An 18,942-nucleotide genomic window follows, 5' to 3' on the forward strand; every position below is an offset into this window, starting at 1 on the left:
CAGGGGCTGAACCTGTTTTTAATTATAATTTTCTTTATGGGGGGGGGGGGTATTTGTTAACAATACCACTGAAAATATCAAAAAAAGAAGGCCCAAGTGTTTTCGACAGAGAGGATCAAGCTGATTCTATACCATTATACAGAGGCCAGTTCATGAAGGAAGGCTTGCTCGTTAAAGATTTTAGCAAGCGTCTATTACAAATCAGGACAGGTCGTTTCACTGAGCAGCCATTACGAACATTTGATAGGCCAAAACGGAAACCTGGGTAAAGCTTGGGTTAGGTGGAGACTGAGAGTAGTAGAATATCACACAATAAAGTTATATGTGGCTTAATGTTCTATTGATAGAAAATATAATGAAGAGAAACTATTATGAATACTTTTTTTACAATCCAGTTATTTTCAGCTAATTAAAAATGCCATAAAAACACTGGATTTTGGTCAATATAAACACAGATGATGCAATCTCTATTGCACCCCAGACTGCCCTTTCACACCTGGACTAAAGGAACACATATGTGAGAATGCTATTCATTGACTACAGCTCAGCGTTTAACACCATAGTGCCTTCAAAGCCCATCACTAAGCTAAGGACCCTGGGACTAAACACCTCCCTCTGCAACTGGATCCTGGACTTCTTGACGGGCCGCCCCCAGGTGGGAAGGGTAGGTAACAACACATCCGCCACGCTGATCCTCAACACGGGTGCCCTTCAGGGGTGCGTGCTCAGTCCCCTCCTGTACTCCCTGTTCACTCATGACTGCACAGCCAGGCAAGACTCCAACATCATCATTAAGTTTGCTGATGACACAACAGTGGTAGGCCTGATTACAGACAAAGATGAGACAGCCTATAGGGAGGAGGTCAGAGAGGAGGTCAGAGAACTGACCGTGTGGTGCCAGAACAACAACCTCTCAATGTGATCAAGAGAAAGGAGCTGATTGTGGATTACAGGAAAAGCACGCCCCCATTCTCATTGATGGGGCTGTATTGGAGCAGATTGAGAGCTTCAAGTTCCTTGGCGTCCACATCACCAACAAACTAACATGGTCCAAGCACACCAAGACAGTGTAGAGGGCACGACAAAACCTATTCCCCCTCAGGAGACTGAAAAGATTTGGCATGGGTCCTCAGATCCTCAAAATCTTTTACAGCTGCACCATTGAGAGCATCCTGACGGGTTGCATCACTGTCTGGTATGGCAACTGCTCTGCCGCCGACTGCAATGCGTAAGGCCCAGTACATCACCGGGGCCAAGCTGCCTGCCATCCAGGACTTCTATACCAGGCGGTGTCAGAGGAAGGCCCCAAAAATTGTCATAGACTCCAGCCACCCTAGTCATAGACTGTTCTCTCTGCTACCGCACGACAAGTGTTACCGGAGCACCAAGCCTAGGTCCAAGAGGCTTCTAAACAGCTTCTACCCCCATGCCATAAGACTCCTGAACATCTAATCAAATGGCTACCCAGACTATTTGCATTGCCCCCCCCCCCCCCCCCACGCTGTTGCTACTCTCTTATTATCGATGCATAGTCACTTTAATAACTCTACCTACATGTACATATTACATATTACCTCGACACTGACTCACCCGCACATTGACTCCGTACCGTTACCACCTATATATAGCTCTGCTGTTGTTATTTATTGCTGCTCTTTAATTATTTGGTATTCTTATCTCTTACTTTTTTGGTATTTTCTTAAAACTGCATTGTTGGTTAAGGGCTTGTAAGTAAGCATTTCACTGTAAGGTCTACACCTATTGTACTATTGCATGTGACAAATAACATTTGATTTGGATATAATACAATTAATCTAATTGTGGTGGTCTACAATCCGAAAGGTGTCTTACAGCACTAGTAAAATCCTTAAGGATAATAACCCTATTCAAATAGGCTTACGTGTGAAGATGAAGTAGATAAACATTGTAGTAGGGTTACTAGAAAACAAACAAGGACAGTTAATCCCATTTCAGTACATCTACTATTATTTGCAACTCAAAGTCCATGTGGTCTATAATAATATTAAATGGCAGAGGTTAATGCCAGTCTAATAAATGTTATATTTTCCAATTCTTTAAAAGCAGGCTGTAGGGTTATCTGCAGACAAGCATTTCAGCGAACACTAATTTGCTTCGAACACCCGCGACAGGAATGTCACCACAAGTCAAAGGTGAAACAAACACAAAGTTGTGTGAGGAGAGGAATGAGCCCTGAGCATTATTTTCTTTCAGCCATCACCAATTATAAACACAGCTTTTTCCAATTTCTAGCGCCTTCTTCAGGTTTGACATTTAAATTGTCAACCCACTTAATACCGCCGTCTCCTGAAGGAAGCTCCCTGCTGACAGAGACCCGGTAACTACTGAGAGGTGGTTGGAAATCTGTAACATTATATGAGCTCTTTTTTGAAATAGAGAGAGAGCGTGTGTGTGCCTTGGTGCGTGTGTGTGTGTGTGTGTGTGTGTGTGTGTGTGTGTGTGTGTGTGTGTGTGTGTGTGTGTGTGTGTGTGTGTGTGTGCACATGTTTCATTATATTCTTCTAATGTGTAGAAGTTTATTTTGCAAAAAAGTCTGAAGTCCCCACAAGAGATCAGACATTAGCACAGGAAGATAAATAATATATGGGAAAGTGTTGTTCTTGACAACTGAAGCTTGCAATTCCTAAGAAAAGTACTAGTTGCACTGTCTCCAAAAAGAGGCAGGGATGGAGGGTCTGGGGAGCAGTCTGTTATTTAGCTGTCTCCCAAATTAAAGCTATCTCTGCCAGCTAGCTCTCCTATTGGCTCACAGAACCTGACAGCCGCCAAGGCAGGGAAGGAAGACTGTGACTAATTGTGTCTGCTCTCCACAATCCAGAAAGTAAATACCAAGGAACACACATAAATATTCACAATAAGGCATACAGATTGACTCCCGCTCTTGAAAAATGTCCAAAGTGGTGCAACTGACAGGGAGCCTTTGTCAAAGGATAACATGATCATTAGATTCCAAACACCTACAGCTTCTGACTAAACAAAAACATTTTGAGAGAAAAAAAGCACACAATTTAATGCATATTATTGAACTCTCTGCAATAATATGAATATGTATTGATCATGCATATTTTAAACACTACAAAAATATAATGGGTTTTTAAATTGCTTGTGATTTGATGGTGTCTTTATCCACATTACAATATCACCTATTTTAGGTGCATCTGTAACAATTTTAGGAGATTTGTGCAGGTGTAGATCCATAGGGGAGGCATGTTCTGATGGGTGGCATTGTTTTATAGAACTGTTCCATCTAAATGTTGGTTGCGTCTCAAATAGCACCCTATTTCCTAAGTAGTGTAGTATCGTAAGTGCATAGTTACATAACCTTGATCACATACACTCTGGATTTTGTTTTGCAGTCTCTACCATAATCTCTAATGCCCAATTACTAGCAACCAGGTTCCCTTGTCTTGCTGTGGCTAAACTAACCCAATTACAGTCATTTCCATCTCATTTTTAGACTTACGCTCTCGCTATGGAGGCTCTTTGAGGGATAAACGTGACATGTATAACTTGATGTCACTAAAATATAATAATGCATGAATGACAAGATTCTATAATATTCTCCTCTGTGCTCAGGTTTACAGGATGTCCTTCCAGAATTCCTCCGGAACCGTTTTGTGGAGGCTGCTCTCAGCTACGTGGCATGCAACACTGAGGGGGAGCTTTTGTGTCGTAACAATGACTGCTGGTGCCGCTGCTCTGCCAAGTTCCCTGATTGTAACTGCCCCTTGGCTGATATCAAAGTCATGGAGGAAAATCTGCACAAAAGCAAGGAATCCTGGACCAACTTCAACACTGAATTTATGGAATCAGGTGGGCTATTTGTTTGTTATTTGTTATTCATTTCCGTCAAGCTGCATTTGAAAGCTATTGGGAGGAGCAGGACACAGGTGTGCTATAAAATGCACAAGATCAATAAAAAATTAAAAACAGTTTTCCCAAAATGGCTACAACCATTTTACTCAATATCAACAAACAGCTAGCTAATGCCGTGAATATGTACAACTAGATGTACTGGTGCCTCTCAGGCAGTTCAAGTTATTGGTTGGGAACAACTTTACTGAAAAATGTAAATTGTTTCTCTCGAGTGTGTTTGTAATCTTGTATATTTGTATTATGTTGTATTTGTAAATTGTGAATATGCAGGGCTCCCTTGAAAAAGAGACATTGGTCTCAATGGGACTTAAATGTAAAAAAGAAAAACAGAAGATGAAAAACAAGTGTAGTTTGACATTGGAGGCAGGTAGTGTTCCCCATTGCAATGTTTTATCTAATGTCTATCTGTGCGAGGGCTTCTCTCCATCTGTTGGATACTGTATGATATAGAAAGTGCATACTGAGTGAAGTTTTGAAAGCACAGCCATGCTCCCTTAATTCCCTGAACATCATTTTGACAATACCTGACTTAGCAATATCAGAGCACCTCTCGCATTAAATTGTTATAAGATGCTGCATTGTTGACAGGCTACTGAAAAGGAGGAATAAGTTCCTCATAATTGCAGCACATTCTTGTTCTGCTGACATTGTTTTTGTCTGAAGCCTAACTGAAGCAATTTGTCATGAAAAGGAGCACATGGCCCCTTTCATTCTTTTAGATGGTTGAGTGTCAAAATAAGTAACGCGCAAAAAATATCATAAAAGGCACATGCACACACACACACACACACTCAAACACCTTAACCCAAGCTGAAAAATGTATGATGTACAATACAGAGGGAGGAAGTGATCTCAGCACTAAGCATTTTTAATGGGGCAGAGTGTTTGTCTTTTCATGGCTCTCCACTTGCCACAGAGAGCAAAGCATCCAAGGCTCAGTGCGGCTGGTTAGAGTCTGCTTAGTCTGCATGCGAGGTTGAGCTGCAGCAGTTCTAGTGAGATTAGTTGATAAATAATGTGGCGAGGAAAAACTTGAAATTGGTGGGAAGTGCTGGCACATCAAGTATTTCACCCAGCCAAGGAATGATCCAAACAGAGAGATAAATCCTGTCTCCGTCTCCAAAGCCTCTTCTGTCCCACAATGGGGCTTTAATGAAAGCACCCCCAAATATCTTTAGCTGTAGGCCTTCACTCATCAAAATGCATGTGGGTCTTTCTATAAACTAGCGTAACAGTGAGGATTTCCTACACTGGACAACTTGTTACAGATGTCATTGACAATAATCTGCAAAAAATGTTAATGTCATTACATTAAGATTTAAGGGACGATAATGGCTACATTCAATAAAATTCATGAGTTGGTTTAAAACATATGTTTAACCCTTTATCATGGTTGGTGTCTTGATGGATTTGTCCAAAATCATGTGACATAAAACATGACTTTCCTGTCCTTGCATTTATGGCTGTGTAAGATATGATTATATCATATATCGTATGTCGCGTGTCACTACTTCACAGGAGAGTCATTTGAATGTTTCTTGACAGAAATGCCTTCTGGAACATTTGAACTTTCATGTGCCTTAATGACAAACTTAATGCCATCTGTAAATACGAATAAAATGGTTAAATCATGACCCTAGTTGGTTTAGCCACAGAAAAAGTGAACAACCTTCCTGCTAGCCATGATTGGTAATGATAATGAGTGGGTTGGACATGCCCAGAGATGAGTTCGGATTGGTCTGCCATGTAGCACGCTTCTGTCTATTTGAGCTGGTCAATATGTGTACAGTAGGTAATCCTGTCTAGTCCTGCATAGTAACACTGTATAAGTGTTGCTCTCCATTTTCTGGAGACCCGAGTTTTGAAATCAGTGGAATTAGAGTACGATAGATAAAGAGATGGAGAAAACACCTGTCTCCGGGTTAAGCTTTCAAACTAAGGGCAACCATGGCATCTGCTACAGAGGGAGAAGCGTCCATCCATGTAAGATAGTCTAGCTAGCTACATTTTCAGATATTAAACTTTTCTAATTTTGTCAGAAAGTTGTTTTCATTTCAAGTTAACGAGTACTGTTAGATAGGGCTGGGCCATATGGCCAAATTATCATATCATTGTATTTTTCACATTTTTGACGGTATAATGGTATTTGACGGTATTTTATGTATTTGATTAATAAAAGTTCTACATTTGCTTTATGAGTAGTGTGTGACCCTAGGGTGGCAACACATATATTCTAAATTATTTCAATGGGTCATTCTTTATTGGGATTGCTTTATACGGTTCAATTCAACTTCAACCTAAAATAATTTCCTGCATTTCCATCAATTTCTGCATTTCCTGCACTCATTTGAGATCATTTCCACACTGCCACGATATGGGCAAAAATACTAGGCCTTATTTTTAACTAAATGTTGCAATTGTGATTTAGGTCACTTTTGGAATCGTGGAAATAGAATGTTTATTATAATTATATAGTTAGAATATAAATAATAGTGGGAACGAGTTATTGTGACAGGGTAGGAACCAAAGTGATGTTAAATGTTTCCTCAGTGACCCTAAAATCTTTGGCTACTTTAAATCTTTATTCATATAGCCAACATATTCATGCTTCACATATTTGTCTTTGATTTAGAAGATACTGTTGCACAAACAACATGCTGATGTAGGCCTCCACCAGCACTGGTATCAGGCTATATTAGCTAGCTACGTTTGCTCTGACTCAATACTTTAATTAGCAAGTTAGCTAGCCAGCCAGCTAACTAACTAGCGATTAGCATTAGTGGCTAACACGATTTAGCTTAACTTACTAAGAAAATACAAACTAGCTGTTTGCAGATGTAAGAATCACAAACTAATATTGTAATTATAGAATGCTTGTGGATTTATATTAAGATCAAACATTGTCACCAACATTGTTGCATGTACTGCATTGACCATGCAGACTGAGCGAAAGTGTCTCGTGGCCAAGCAACAGCAAATGCGCTCCTTGAGTGACAGGGGTGGGACAAGGTCTGTGTGGAAAGCAGCATGGAAAGAGAGAGAGCGGAGAGGGATGACTCAAGTAGCTGAGTAAATTATAAAAATGTGCGTTACACACAGCATATCACATTTAACAAACCTAACATCAAAATAACGTTATAGAAGGTAAAGTAAAACACCAAACCAGTCCGTGTATCAATATCGGTATAAAGTAAAATACGGTATACCTCTCAGCCATACTGTTAGCTAGCTAGCTAACGTTAGCTGGCTGGCTCGCTAGCTATCTCTGTAGTAATATTATTCATATCTCAGTGCCATTTTCTTTGCTAGTTAAAAAGTGTAATTAAATTGTTGAAAGCATTACAGCCTAACCAGCTCTGCTAGGGCGAGTAAAATGGTCCGTGAGCTGTTCTCTCATTTGCGTCTGGAAGTAGCTTTAACAAGTGACTCCACTATGCAAGTAACCATTTCAATATAGTGTTAATGATGTCACTGCGACAACTGTTGATGGACGTAGCTGGTAAATTCGCTCTGGTTAATTACTCTGATTTCAGAGTACTCTCGTTTGAGTGTGCAAGAGCGCAGAATAACTGACGAATTTAAGAACGCTCAACACCTGTTGAATATGGCCGGTGTCAGTAAACTTTGGCAAAAAAGCTTAATTAAGTTGTTGCCAGCAGCACAGTTGCAGTCCCCCAACGCTCTAGATAACATAACAGCGTAAATAGCTCCGCTAGGGCGAGTAAAATGGTCAGTGAGCTGTTCTCTCATTTTTGTCTGGAAGTAGCTAGCAAGCTAGCCAACTTTAGCCAGTTAGCTTGGGTGCTTGACTGCTGTTGTTAGGACATAACGCTCGGATTAACCGAGAGATCGGTGAGGCTAAAGCTTACGATGGTGTGAATGATGCTGAATGGGTGTAGACAAAGAAGAGCTCTCAGTAGGTGTATCAAAATATTCAAAGGCCATTTTCTCAAAAGTGAGGTTACAAGTTTATCAACTTTCAAAGCAAAATTACTTTCCCATTGTTCCTCAAATGTAGTGTATGATACACAATTTTCTAGCTCTGAGTCTCTACTTTTATCCAATGTGAGAAACACCATTTCAAATTTTGCTTCATAAGACCGACTCGAGCCGGTTGGTCACATATTAAGTATGAATCAGTTAAATTAGGCATGGAACTTGAACACTGTTCAAGAAACCTGGATCCTGCTGTGGGACAGTTTGGTATCGAGATATCAGAAATGCAGTGTAACTCTGTAACATTTTGTGTCTCTATATGTTATTTGGTGAAAACAGTTTTCATGGGCACACAAATCCAAGATAGTAAATGTGATTGCAAAATCAGATGCTTATAACCGAAAGTCACCTTACCTTGATACTTACTGTAAAACCTAAATTGATACTCTCGTTAACGTGGTTCTTCAATAATTATGCATAATACTTGCTGGATGCGCATTTGGTGTCCAGCTGATTAGTTACTGTGTGCAATTGTGTAAATAGACTTTTGCACAGCACCCAATGCTATTTCTATTAATTATTCTGAATAACAAATACATTTAAAAATATATATATTTTACTATTAACAATATGATCTGGTAATGAAATAACATGACAGATACATTTAGTTTTCTTTGTTATTTTAAACAATATAAAGGGCTTGAAGTAGCTTACGTGAACTTGAATTTGGAGCCCAGAAATTCAAGTACTGGAATAGGCCTGCCTTGAAAATCTGAAATTTCCTTCTTGAAATGTGGTTCTCAAAAAGTCCTTGTAATTATTGTGTATGTTCTCCTGCTCCCTTATTTGAGAATAATGTGGACATTGCCTGACTAAACAGATTGGATGCATGCACAGCGATTTTTCTGGAGCCTATGTGGCCAATATTGGCACACATAATAAAGCCATGATTAGCAGTAGCATTAATCTCACCTTTGAATCTCATCATCGCTGTTTTTATAATGAGAAAGTGCCCAAAAACCAGGTTCCATTTTTTAGGAAAGGATTTCTGTGGAAAGTCAAGTTGAAGCAAACAAGATGTTGTCGTCCTCATAATAACCACATATGGTTTTACCGCAAAAGAGTAGCACAACACCCATCAATTGAAGTGGCAGTAGAACTGCATATGTGTTGCTCTCCACTTTCTGGACTCATAAAAACAGATCAAAAATGAAATCCTGGATAATAGCAAAATATATTTAATGTAATAATAATTTCAATATCAATGCATTGGTTAGGTCAAAAAAAAAAGCTTGAAAATTAAATTATAAATTATTATATTTAAGTGCTTGAAAAAGTCCTTGAATTTGACTTGCCAATGTCTGTATGAATCCTGCTGGAAGGATGTATAGTCAGTCCTAAGCCTATATTGTTATAGGTGGAGTTATGGGAAATTTGCATATATTCACTTCTTATTCCTCTAAGTACACATGTGGAACTGAATGAAAATCCTTTTTATTTTTGTTTCAATCCAATTTAAAAAATGTATCCCAATGTTACACATTGGCTCCATTATTTATAGAAAGACCCATATCTCCTTTGAACAGATGAAATGGCTAGCTCCAGAGGACTAGGCCAGCCTAGGCAAAGCCTGACTAGAATTATATTTACTCCAGTCATGAATCTATTTTCATTATCAGAAAACTAGATGGCTTGGGAGTCTGGTATAATAGGGCCTTTAAGTATAAACTATTATTGCAACTTCTCCGGGATTGGTGTCCCTTCCATGGGACGGTTGAGCTAACGTAGGCTAATGCAATTAGCATGAGGTGGTAAGTAACAAGAACATTTCCCAGGACATAGACATATCTGATATTGGCAGAAAGCTTAAATTCTTGTTAATCTAACTGCACTGTCCAATTTACAGTAGCTACTACAGAGAAATAATACCATGTTGTTGTTTGAGGAGAGTGCACAGTTTTGAACATGGTAAATTATTAATAAACAAATTAGGCATATTTGGGAATGCAATGAGATATGCAATGCATATGAGAATGCATCATTGAGAAATGCAATGGTTCATCCGATAAGTCTAAAACTTTGCAAATACACTGCTGCCATCTAGTGGCCAAAATCTAAATTGCAGCTGGGCTGGAATAATACATTATGGCCGTTCTCTTGCATTTCAAAGATGATGGTACAAAAAAATACAAAAGAACGGTTGGTTTTTTCTTTATATTATCTTTTACCAAATCTATTGTGTTATATTCCTCTACATTCCTTTCACATATCCACAAACTTCAAAGTGTTTCGTTTCAAATGGTACCAAGAATATGCATATCCTTGATTCTGGGCCTGAGTTATAGGCAGTTAGATTTGGGTATGTAATTTTAGGCAAAAATTGGGGAGAAAACAGCCGTTTTAGGCTCTGGCAATACAACAAAGACTTGATTGTTTACGTTTAAAAATGCATTGATTGTGGTGACATAATGTTTACACTACAGTACATACTGTAGTTATACTTATGAACACACAATACTAATTCAAGTAGGAATTGCAAGACAGTAGCCTAATACTGATGTATCACTGCGGGCAGTAGTCATTTTCCAAATTAATTCCCGCTGCCTTTGTTGAGCACAATCATTGAAATGGCTCAGAAGGCCAATGTCACAGGACATCAGGTTGTAATGAATGCATTCGTCAAGTTGAATGAACCTCCGAAGTAAACAAAGCTAGCAAACAAAGCTATGTCGATGTTGATAAAAAAATATGTATATAATAATAATAATAATAATAATAATAATAATAATAATTGAAGGACTAATGCTTCATATATAATGCCTCTCATTAGTGACGCAATGTCTACACAGATTTCTATGACTGACAAAGCAAAACCAATTTCTCACTCTGGCACCCAGGCTACCCCTAATATTAGTTGTATAGTTGTATAGTCAAATGAGCTACACTTTACTGTATGTAAATCTGCAATGTACACACATTACATGAATCTTAACAGGTTTGTTTACCTTATTGGGTGGATTTTTTTAATCCGTCAAAAATAATCTGTCAATACCTTTTAACTACCATAATAAACAATGTGCAGAAGTGTAAAATCTGCCCATAAATGTCAAGTATTCTCTCAGTGTTAGATTTACTTTTCTTTCGTTATACAGTGCAAATCGCCTAATTGTCACAATGTTTCCATTATGTTAATTAAAACATGCCTTCAAGTAACAGTGAGTTGTTTGATACATAGTACCAACAACAAATAGTCTTGGCACTGCTTCACCATCAATGCCTGCCAGTTGAAATTCCACTGATGTCTTGCCCATTTCTGCATTTATTACCTCAAAAAAGCATGGACTGCGAGTGCTTAGATGTGGCACATACAAATTTTGAATGTGACAGATTTGTACAAACATGAAAAATACTTGATTTCTTTGGTTCAATAGCTGGCAACATCTCCCAACCTTTTTTGTTATTTTCTTTTATTTATTCATAGGATTACATTTGGCAGTTAATTCATCCTGTCGGACGAACAAAACTTCACATTAACTCTAAAGGCGCCAACATATTTTTATCTTAAAAGCAGCAACGTAGGTCATTTTTGACCTCAATTGGTTTTGATTGAGTCTGTCAAGTAGTGACACATTTCAATTGATTAACTTTTTGTAACACAAGTTATTGGTTTTCATTCCCCAAAATAAGCATATATTTTAAGATTTTCACACATTTATAGTCAAATTTCATGTTTAAAATGTTACATTTTTTGTTTTTCATGTTTTGAATAGTTAATTTTATAAATGTCACCCATAACAACTTGTGATGGACATTTGGCTGTTATTCATTCAAAGTGTTTCTGTGATACTGAGAGGCTGAGAAATTCAGCTCATTAGAAGTACTGGTACGGGGGCCTCCCGAGTGGCGCAGCGGTCTAAGGCACTGCATCGCTGTGCTAGAGGAGTTACTACAGACCTGCGTTCATTCCCGGACTGTGCCATAACTGTCCCAGAGGGCAGCGCACAAATGGCCCAGTGTCGTCCGGGTTAGAGGAGAGTTTGGCCGGGGAGCCTTTACTTGAATCATCGCACCCTAGCGACTCCTTGAGGTGGGCCGGTGCCTGTAGGCTGACCCAGGAAGCCAATTGAACAGTTAAGCTGGCAGGTGTTAAGGAGCACGGTTAGGAGGACGCATGACACCATCTTCACCTCACCCGAGCAAATTGAAGAGTTGCAGCGATGAGACAAGATCAAAAATGGGGGGTAGGTAAAAAACAAAACAATACAGCAAAAAAAAGAAGGGAAAAATAAGTACTGGTACGACCTAGCCACTGATGGAGCATTATAGGCGATAGATTTTGTGCTCTAACTTTGGAACGCTATGGGCTATCAACTCAACTTGATATAGAGCCATTATTGGAATCTAAATATGTATTTACGTTTATATTTTCAGTGTATTTTTTATAGTGGCTGCCATGCCCCCCAGGGGCCATATCTAGGGTGGCTCCATAGATTTATATCTATATCAATTAATCACATTTATTTATAAAGGCCTTCTTACATCAGCTCATGTCACAAAGTTCTGTACAGAAACCCAGCCTAAAACCCCAAACAGCAAGCAATGCAGGTGTAGAAGCATGGTGGCTATGAAAAACTCCCTAGAAAGGCCAGAACCTTAGAAGAAACCTAGAGAGAAACTAGGCTATGAGGGGTGGCCAGTCCTCCTCTGGCTGTTCCGGGTGTAGATTATAACAGAACATGGCCAAGATGTTCAAATGTACATAGAAGACAAGCAGGGTCATATAATAATAATTACAGTGATTATTGAGGGTGCAACAGGTCAGCACCTCAGGAGTAAATGTCAGGTGGCTTTTCATAGCCGATCATTCAGAGTATCTCTACTGCTCCTGCTGTCTCTAGAGAGTTGAAAACAGCAGGCCTGGGACAGGTAGCACATCTGGTGAACAGGTCAGGGTTCCATAGCCGCAGGCAGAACAGTTGAAATTGGAGCAGTAGCATGGCCTGGTGGACCAGGGACAGCAAGTAGTCATCAGGCCAGGTAGTCCTGAGGCATGGTCCTAGGGCTCAGGTGCTCCGAGAGAGAAAAAAAGAGAGAAAGTATTAGAGAGAGAGCATGCTTAAATTCACACAGGACACCGGATAAGACAGGAGAAATACTCCAGATATAACAGACTGACCCTAGTCCCCCGACACATAAACTACTGCAACATAAATACTGGAGGCTGAGACAGGAGGGGTCGTTAGACACTGTGGCCCCGTCCAACGATACCCCCAGACAAGGCCAAACAGGCAGGATATAACCCCAACCACTATGCCAAAGCACAGCCCCCACACCACTAGAGGGATATCTTCAACCAGCAACTTACTATCCTGAGACAAGGCCGAGTATAGACCACAAAGATCTCCGCCACGGCACAACCCAAGGGGGGGCGCCAAACCGGACAGGAAGATCACGTCAGTGACTCAACCCACTCAAGTTACACACCCCTCCTAGGGACAGCATGGAAGGGCACCAGTAAGCCAGTTACTCAGCCCCTGTAATAGGGTTAGAGGCAGAGAATCCCAGTGGAGAGAGGGGAACCGGCCAGGCAGAGAGAGCAAGGGCGGTTCGTTGCTCCAGTGCCTTTCCGTTCACCTTCACACTCCTGGGCCAGACTACACTCAATCATAAGACCTACTGAAGAGATGAGTCTTCAATAAAGACCTAAAGGTTGATGAGTCTGCGTCTCTCACATAGGTAGGCAGACCATTCCATAAAAATGGAGCTCTATAGGAGATTAATTGTCAGACTCAACAGAAGATCTCTTTGTTTCTTGGGACCTAGAACAAGTATCTCTGTTTTGTCCGAGTTTAAAAGTAGAACATTTGCAGCCATCCACTTCCTTATGTCTGAAACACAGGCTTCCAGGGAGGGCAATTTTGGGGCTTCACCATGTTTCATTGAAATGTACAGGTGTGTATCATCCGCATAGCAGTGAAAGTTAACATTATGTTTCCGAATGACATCGCCAAGAGGTAAAATATATAGTGAAAACAATAGTGGTTCTAAAACGAGCCTTGAGGAACACCGAAATGTACAGTTGATTTGTCAGAGGACAAACCATCCACAGAGACAAACTGATATCTTTCCGACAGATAAGATATAAACCAGGCCAGAACTTGTCCGTGTAGACCAATTTGGGTTTCCAATCTCTCCAAAAGAATGCGGTGATCGATGGTATCCAAAGCAACACTAAGGTCTTGGAGCACGAGGACAGATGCAGAGCCTCGGTCTGACGCCATTAAAGGGTAATTTACCACCTTCACAAGTGCAGTCTCAGTGCTATGATAGGGTCTAAAACCAGACTGAAGCATTTTGTATACATTGTTTGTCTTCAGGAAGGCAGTGAGTTTTTTAGGCAGCTTTTTAAAAAAATGTTGAGACCAATGGGAGAATCGATGTAGGCCGATAGTTGTTTATATTTTCTGGGTCAAGGTTTGGCTTTTTCAAGAGAGGCTTTATTACTGCCACTTTAGTGAGTTTGGTACACATCCGGTGGATAGAGAGCTGTTTATTATGTTAAACATAGGAGGGCCTAGCACAGGAAGCAGCTCTTTCAGTAGTTTAGTTGGAATAGGGTCCAGTATGCAGCTTGAAGGTTTAGAGGCCATGATTATTTTTCATCAATGTGTCAAGAGATATAGTACTAAAAATCTTGAGTCTCCCTTGATCCTAGGTCCTGGCAGAGTTGTGCAGACTCAGGACAACTGAGCTTTGGAGGAATACGCAGATTTAAAGAGGAGTCCGTAATTTGCTTTCTAATGATCATGATCTTTTCCTTAAAGAAGTTCATGAATTTATCACTGCTGAAGTGAAAGCCATGTCTTGGGGAATGCTGCTTTTTAGTTAGCTTTACGACAGTATAAAAATACGTTTTGGATTGTTCTTATTTTCCTTAATTAAGTTGGAAAAATAGGATGATCGAGCTGCAGTGAGGGCTCTTCGATACTGCACAGTACTGTCTTTCCAAGCTAATAGGAAGACTTCCAGTTTGGTGTATTTCCATTCCAATGTTCTGGAAGCTTGCTTCAGAGCTCAGGTATTTTCTGTAAACAAGGGAGTTACTTTCTTATGACAAATATTTTTTGTTTTTAGGGTTGTGACTGCGTCTAGGGTATTGCACAAGGCTAGATTGAGTTCTTCAGTTAGGTGGTTAACAAATTTTTGTACTCTGACGTCCGTGGTTAGGCGGAGGGAGTCTGGAAGGGCATCTAGGAATCTTTGGGTTGTCCGAGAATTTATAGCACGACTTTTGATGATCCTTGGTTGGGGTCTGAGCAGATTATTTGTTTCGATTGCAAACGTTATAAAATGGTGGTCTGATAGTCCAGGACTATGAGGAAAAATATGAATATTCACAACATTTATTTCACGGGACAAAACTATGTCCAGAGTATGACTGTGGCAATGAATAGGTCATGTTGGACAAAACCCAATGAGTCGATGATGGCTCCGAAAGCCTTTTGGAGTGGGTCTGTGGACTTTTCCATGTGAATATTAAAGTCACCAAAAATGAGAATATTGTCTGCCATGACTACAAGGTCCGATAGGATTTCAGGAAACTGTGAGGAACGCTGTATATGGCCCAGAGGCCTGTAAACAGTAGCTATAAAAAGTGATTGAGTAGGATTGATAGGAATTTTATGAATAATGACTAAACAATATCTACATTTTAAATAGAACTATAACTAATTAAACTCTACTCTGTTTTATTATATCTGATTAATAATGTTAATTCATAAGGAAGGGATTGTGCAGCATGAAACAGGGGGTAATTAAACATAATAAATACCATTCCAGCTAGGTTGGGGAGGAATGGATTGTGGGTTTTAAGTAAGCAGAAAGGATAGTTAACCTAAGGTTGAACCGACTCAACTTAGCTCTGGGATGTTTAGATAAGGCAGTGAGTGTCTCCCTAGGTTTTTCATTATCTGGAACTGTCTGCTGAATAGTGATAGATGAAGACTTCAGAAGTTAATCTTGATATAAGTGTGTGTCTGGAGTGCGCTAGCTAGGGGGTTGGAATACACTTTTGAACCTACTTTGTCCTGGTAGATAGGAGGAAGGACATTTTATAACCTATGACGTCATATTTTGTATATAAACTGTTGTTCGTGGTTTCATGGCAGTGCGCTCCGAGAATAAATACTATTATCTAATTTTGATAAAACTGGTCTCTGTCTATTTTATGCAAATAAGAATCTTACAAATTCTCCTAAAATAGACTAAGTGAATTTAATTAATGAACACATATAGGAATTATGAAATTCCGATGACAAGGCTGCAAAGATTTCATGACTAGAAGCTCAAATGACGAAAACGTGTTTTTTTTTGTAAATTGACATTTGCTATCAGAAATGTTAGCAACACCTCCGCCTTTGAGGGATGCATGGGTGATATGGTCTCTAGTGTAACCAGGAGGTGAGGCCTCATTTAACACAGTAAATTCATCAGGCTTATGCCATATTTCAGTCAGGCCAATCACATCAAGATTGTGATCAGTGATTAGTTCATTGACTATAACTGCCTTGGAAGTGAGGGATCTAACATTAAGTAGCCCTATTTTGAGATGTGAGGTATCACAATCTCTTTCAATAATGGTAGGAATGGAGAAGGTCTTTATTCCAGTGAGATTGCTAAAGCGAACACCGCCAAGTTTAGTTTTGCCCAACCTAGGTTGAGGCACAGACACTCATTGTCTCAATGGGGATAGCTGAGCTGACTACAATGACTGCTAGTGGCAGACTCCACTAAGCTGGCAGGCTGGCTAACAGCCTGCTGCCTGGCCTGCACCCTATCTCATTGTGGAGCTAGGGGAGTTAGATCCCTGTCTATGTTCGTAGATACGATGAGATCACCCCTCCAGCTAGGATGGAGTCCGTTACTCCTCAACAGGCCAGGCTTGGTCCTGTTTGTGGGTGAGTCCCAGAAAGAGGGCCAATTATCTACAAATTACATTTTTTGAGAGGGGCAGAAAACAGTTTTCAACCAGCGATTGAGTTGTGAGACTGCTGTAGAGCTCGTCACTCCCCCTAACTGGGAGGGGGCCAGAGACAATTACTCGATGCCGACACATCTTTCTAGCTGATTTACACGCTGAAGCTATGTTGCGCTTGGTGACCTCTGACTATTCATCCTAACATCGTTGGTGCCTACGTGAATAACAATATCCCTATACTCTCTACACTCGCCAGTTTTAGCTTTAGCCAGCACCATCTTCAGATTAGCCTTAACGTCAGTAGCCCTGCCCCCTGGTAAACAGTGCTGGATGATTCGTTTTAAGTCTAATACTGCGGTTAACGGAGTCGCCAATGACAAAGGTTTTCAATTTGTCAGAGCTAATGGTGGGAGGCTTCGGCGTCTCAGTCCCTGTAACAGGAGGAATAGAGACCAGAGAAGGCTCGGCCTCTGACGCCGACTCGCTGCTTAAATGGGGAGAACCGGTTGAAAGTTTCTGTCAGCTGAATGAGCGACACAGGTTGAGCATTCCTACAGCATTTCCTTCAAGAAGCCATGAGAAAGTTTGTCCGGCTGTGGGGACTGTGCGAGGGGATTTATACTACTATCTGTACTTACTGGTGGCACAGACGCTGTTTCATCCTTTCCTACACTTAAATTACCCTTGCCTAACGATTGCGTCAGAAGGTGGGCTTGCAGCACAGCTATCCTCGCCATAAGGCGATCATTCTCCTGTATGTTATGAGTACAGCGACTGCAATTAGAAGGCATCATGTTAATGTTACTACTTAGCTTAGACTGGTGGAGGTCCTGACGAACCACGCCCAGATAAAGCATCCGGAGTGAAAAAGTTGAATGAAAAAAGTTGAGCGGGGGCTTTGTCAAGCAACTATCTTATACATCTACCTTTGTGACAACATTTTCAGCTTAGCACCACTTGTAAACAAATTAGATATTATTTTTCATTCTTCCAAATTAACACATAAATCATCGTAAATTTGATTTTTTGTTGGTTACTAGTCACTTGACAAAGCCCAAAAATTTCGAAATTACATTTTTAACCGCTGTTGGCGCTTTTGGGGTTAAATTGCATCCAGGACATCCATGCATCTTCAATACCTTAGCATTTTGTACATGTCTTAGTGGTGTTTTCTATAAGAGGGGATTATAATGTCGAGTACATGGCAGATTCTCCCTACAGCAGAAATGCAGCTCTTAGCCCAAAGCAAAACTTCATACACTGCTCAATAGTGCTTCTCCAGCAGCCAATTCAATGTAATGCATACAGCCACGGAACTTGCAAGAGACATAGCCTATGTATTGGTACAGTGCATTCCGAAAGTATTCTGACCCTTTCACATTTTTCACATTTTGTTACATTACAGCCTTATTCTAAAATTGATTAAAAAATAATTATTATCATCAATCTACACACAATGCCCCATAATGACAAAGCAAAAAATAAAAAACTGAAATACCTTAATTACCTAAGTATTGAGACCTTTAGCTATGAGACTCGGAATTAAGGTCAGATACATCCTGTTTCCATTGATCATCCTTGAGATGTTTCTACAATTTGACTGGAGTCCTTTTTTTTATTCTATTGATTGCACATGATCTGGAAAGGCACACACCTGTCTATAAGGTCCCACAGTTGACAGTGCATGTCAGAGCAAAAATCAAAAATCAAACCATGATGTCGAAAGCATTGTCTGCAGAGCTCCGAGACAGGATTATGTTGAGGCACAGGTCTGGGGAAGGGTACAAGAACGCAGTGGCCTCCATCATTCTTAAATGGTTGCTCGGCCAAACTGAGCAATAGGGAGAGAAGGGCCTTGGTCAGAGAGGTGACCAAGAACCCAATCGTCATTCTGACAGAGCTCCAGTTCCTCTGTGGAGATAGGAGAACCTTCCAGAAGAACAACCATCTCTGCAGCACTCCACCAATCAGGCCTTTATGGTAGATTGGCCAGATGTAACCACTCCTTAGTAAAAAGGCACATGACAGCCCGCTTGGAATTTGCTAAAAGGTACCTAAAGGACTCACAGACCATGAGAAAAAATATTCTCTGGTCTGATGAAACCAAGATTGAA

At 40.3% G+C, this 18,942-nt stretch overlaps 1 protein-coding gene across 1 annotated transcript in view; it reads left to right on the plus strand.

Moving 5' to 3' along the window:
- The window catches only part of LOC110508746 (bone morphogenetic protein/retinoic acid inducible neural-specific 2), a 116,798-nt gene that overhangs the window by 72,679 nt on the left and 25,177 nt on the right, over positions 1 to 18,942 (plus strand). The window contains exon 6 of the mRNA XM_021589513.2: positions 3,616 to 3,852. Within this exon, the coding sequence (XP_021445188.1) occupies positions 3,616 to 3,852 (237 nt within the window). The remainder of the gene's footprint in view (positions 1 to 3,615; positions 3,853 to 18,942) is intronic.

The sequence above is a fragment of the Oncorhynchus mykiss genome, chromosome 28 (genome assembly GCF_013265735.2).
Source record: "Oncorhynchus mykiss isolate Arlee chromosome 28, USDA_OmykA_1.1, whole genome shotgun sequence".
NCBI lineage: Eukaryota > Metazoa > Chordata > Actinopteri > Salmoniformes > Salmonidae > Oncorhynchus > Oncorhynchus mykiss.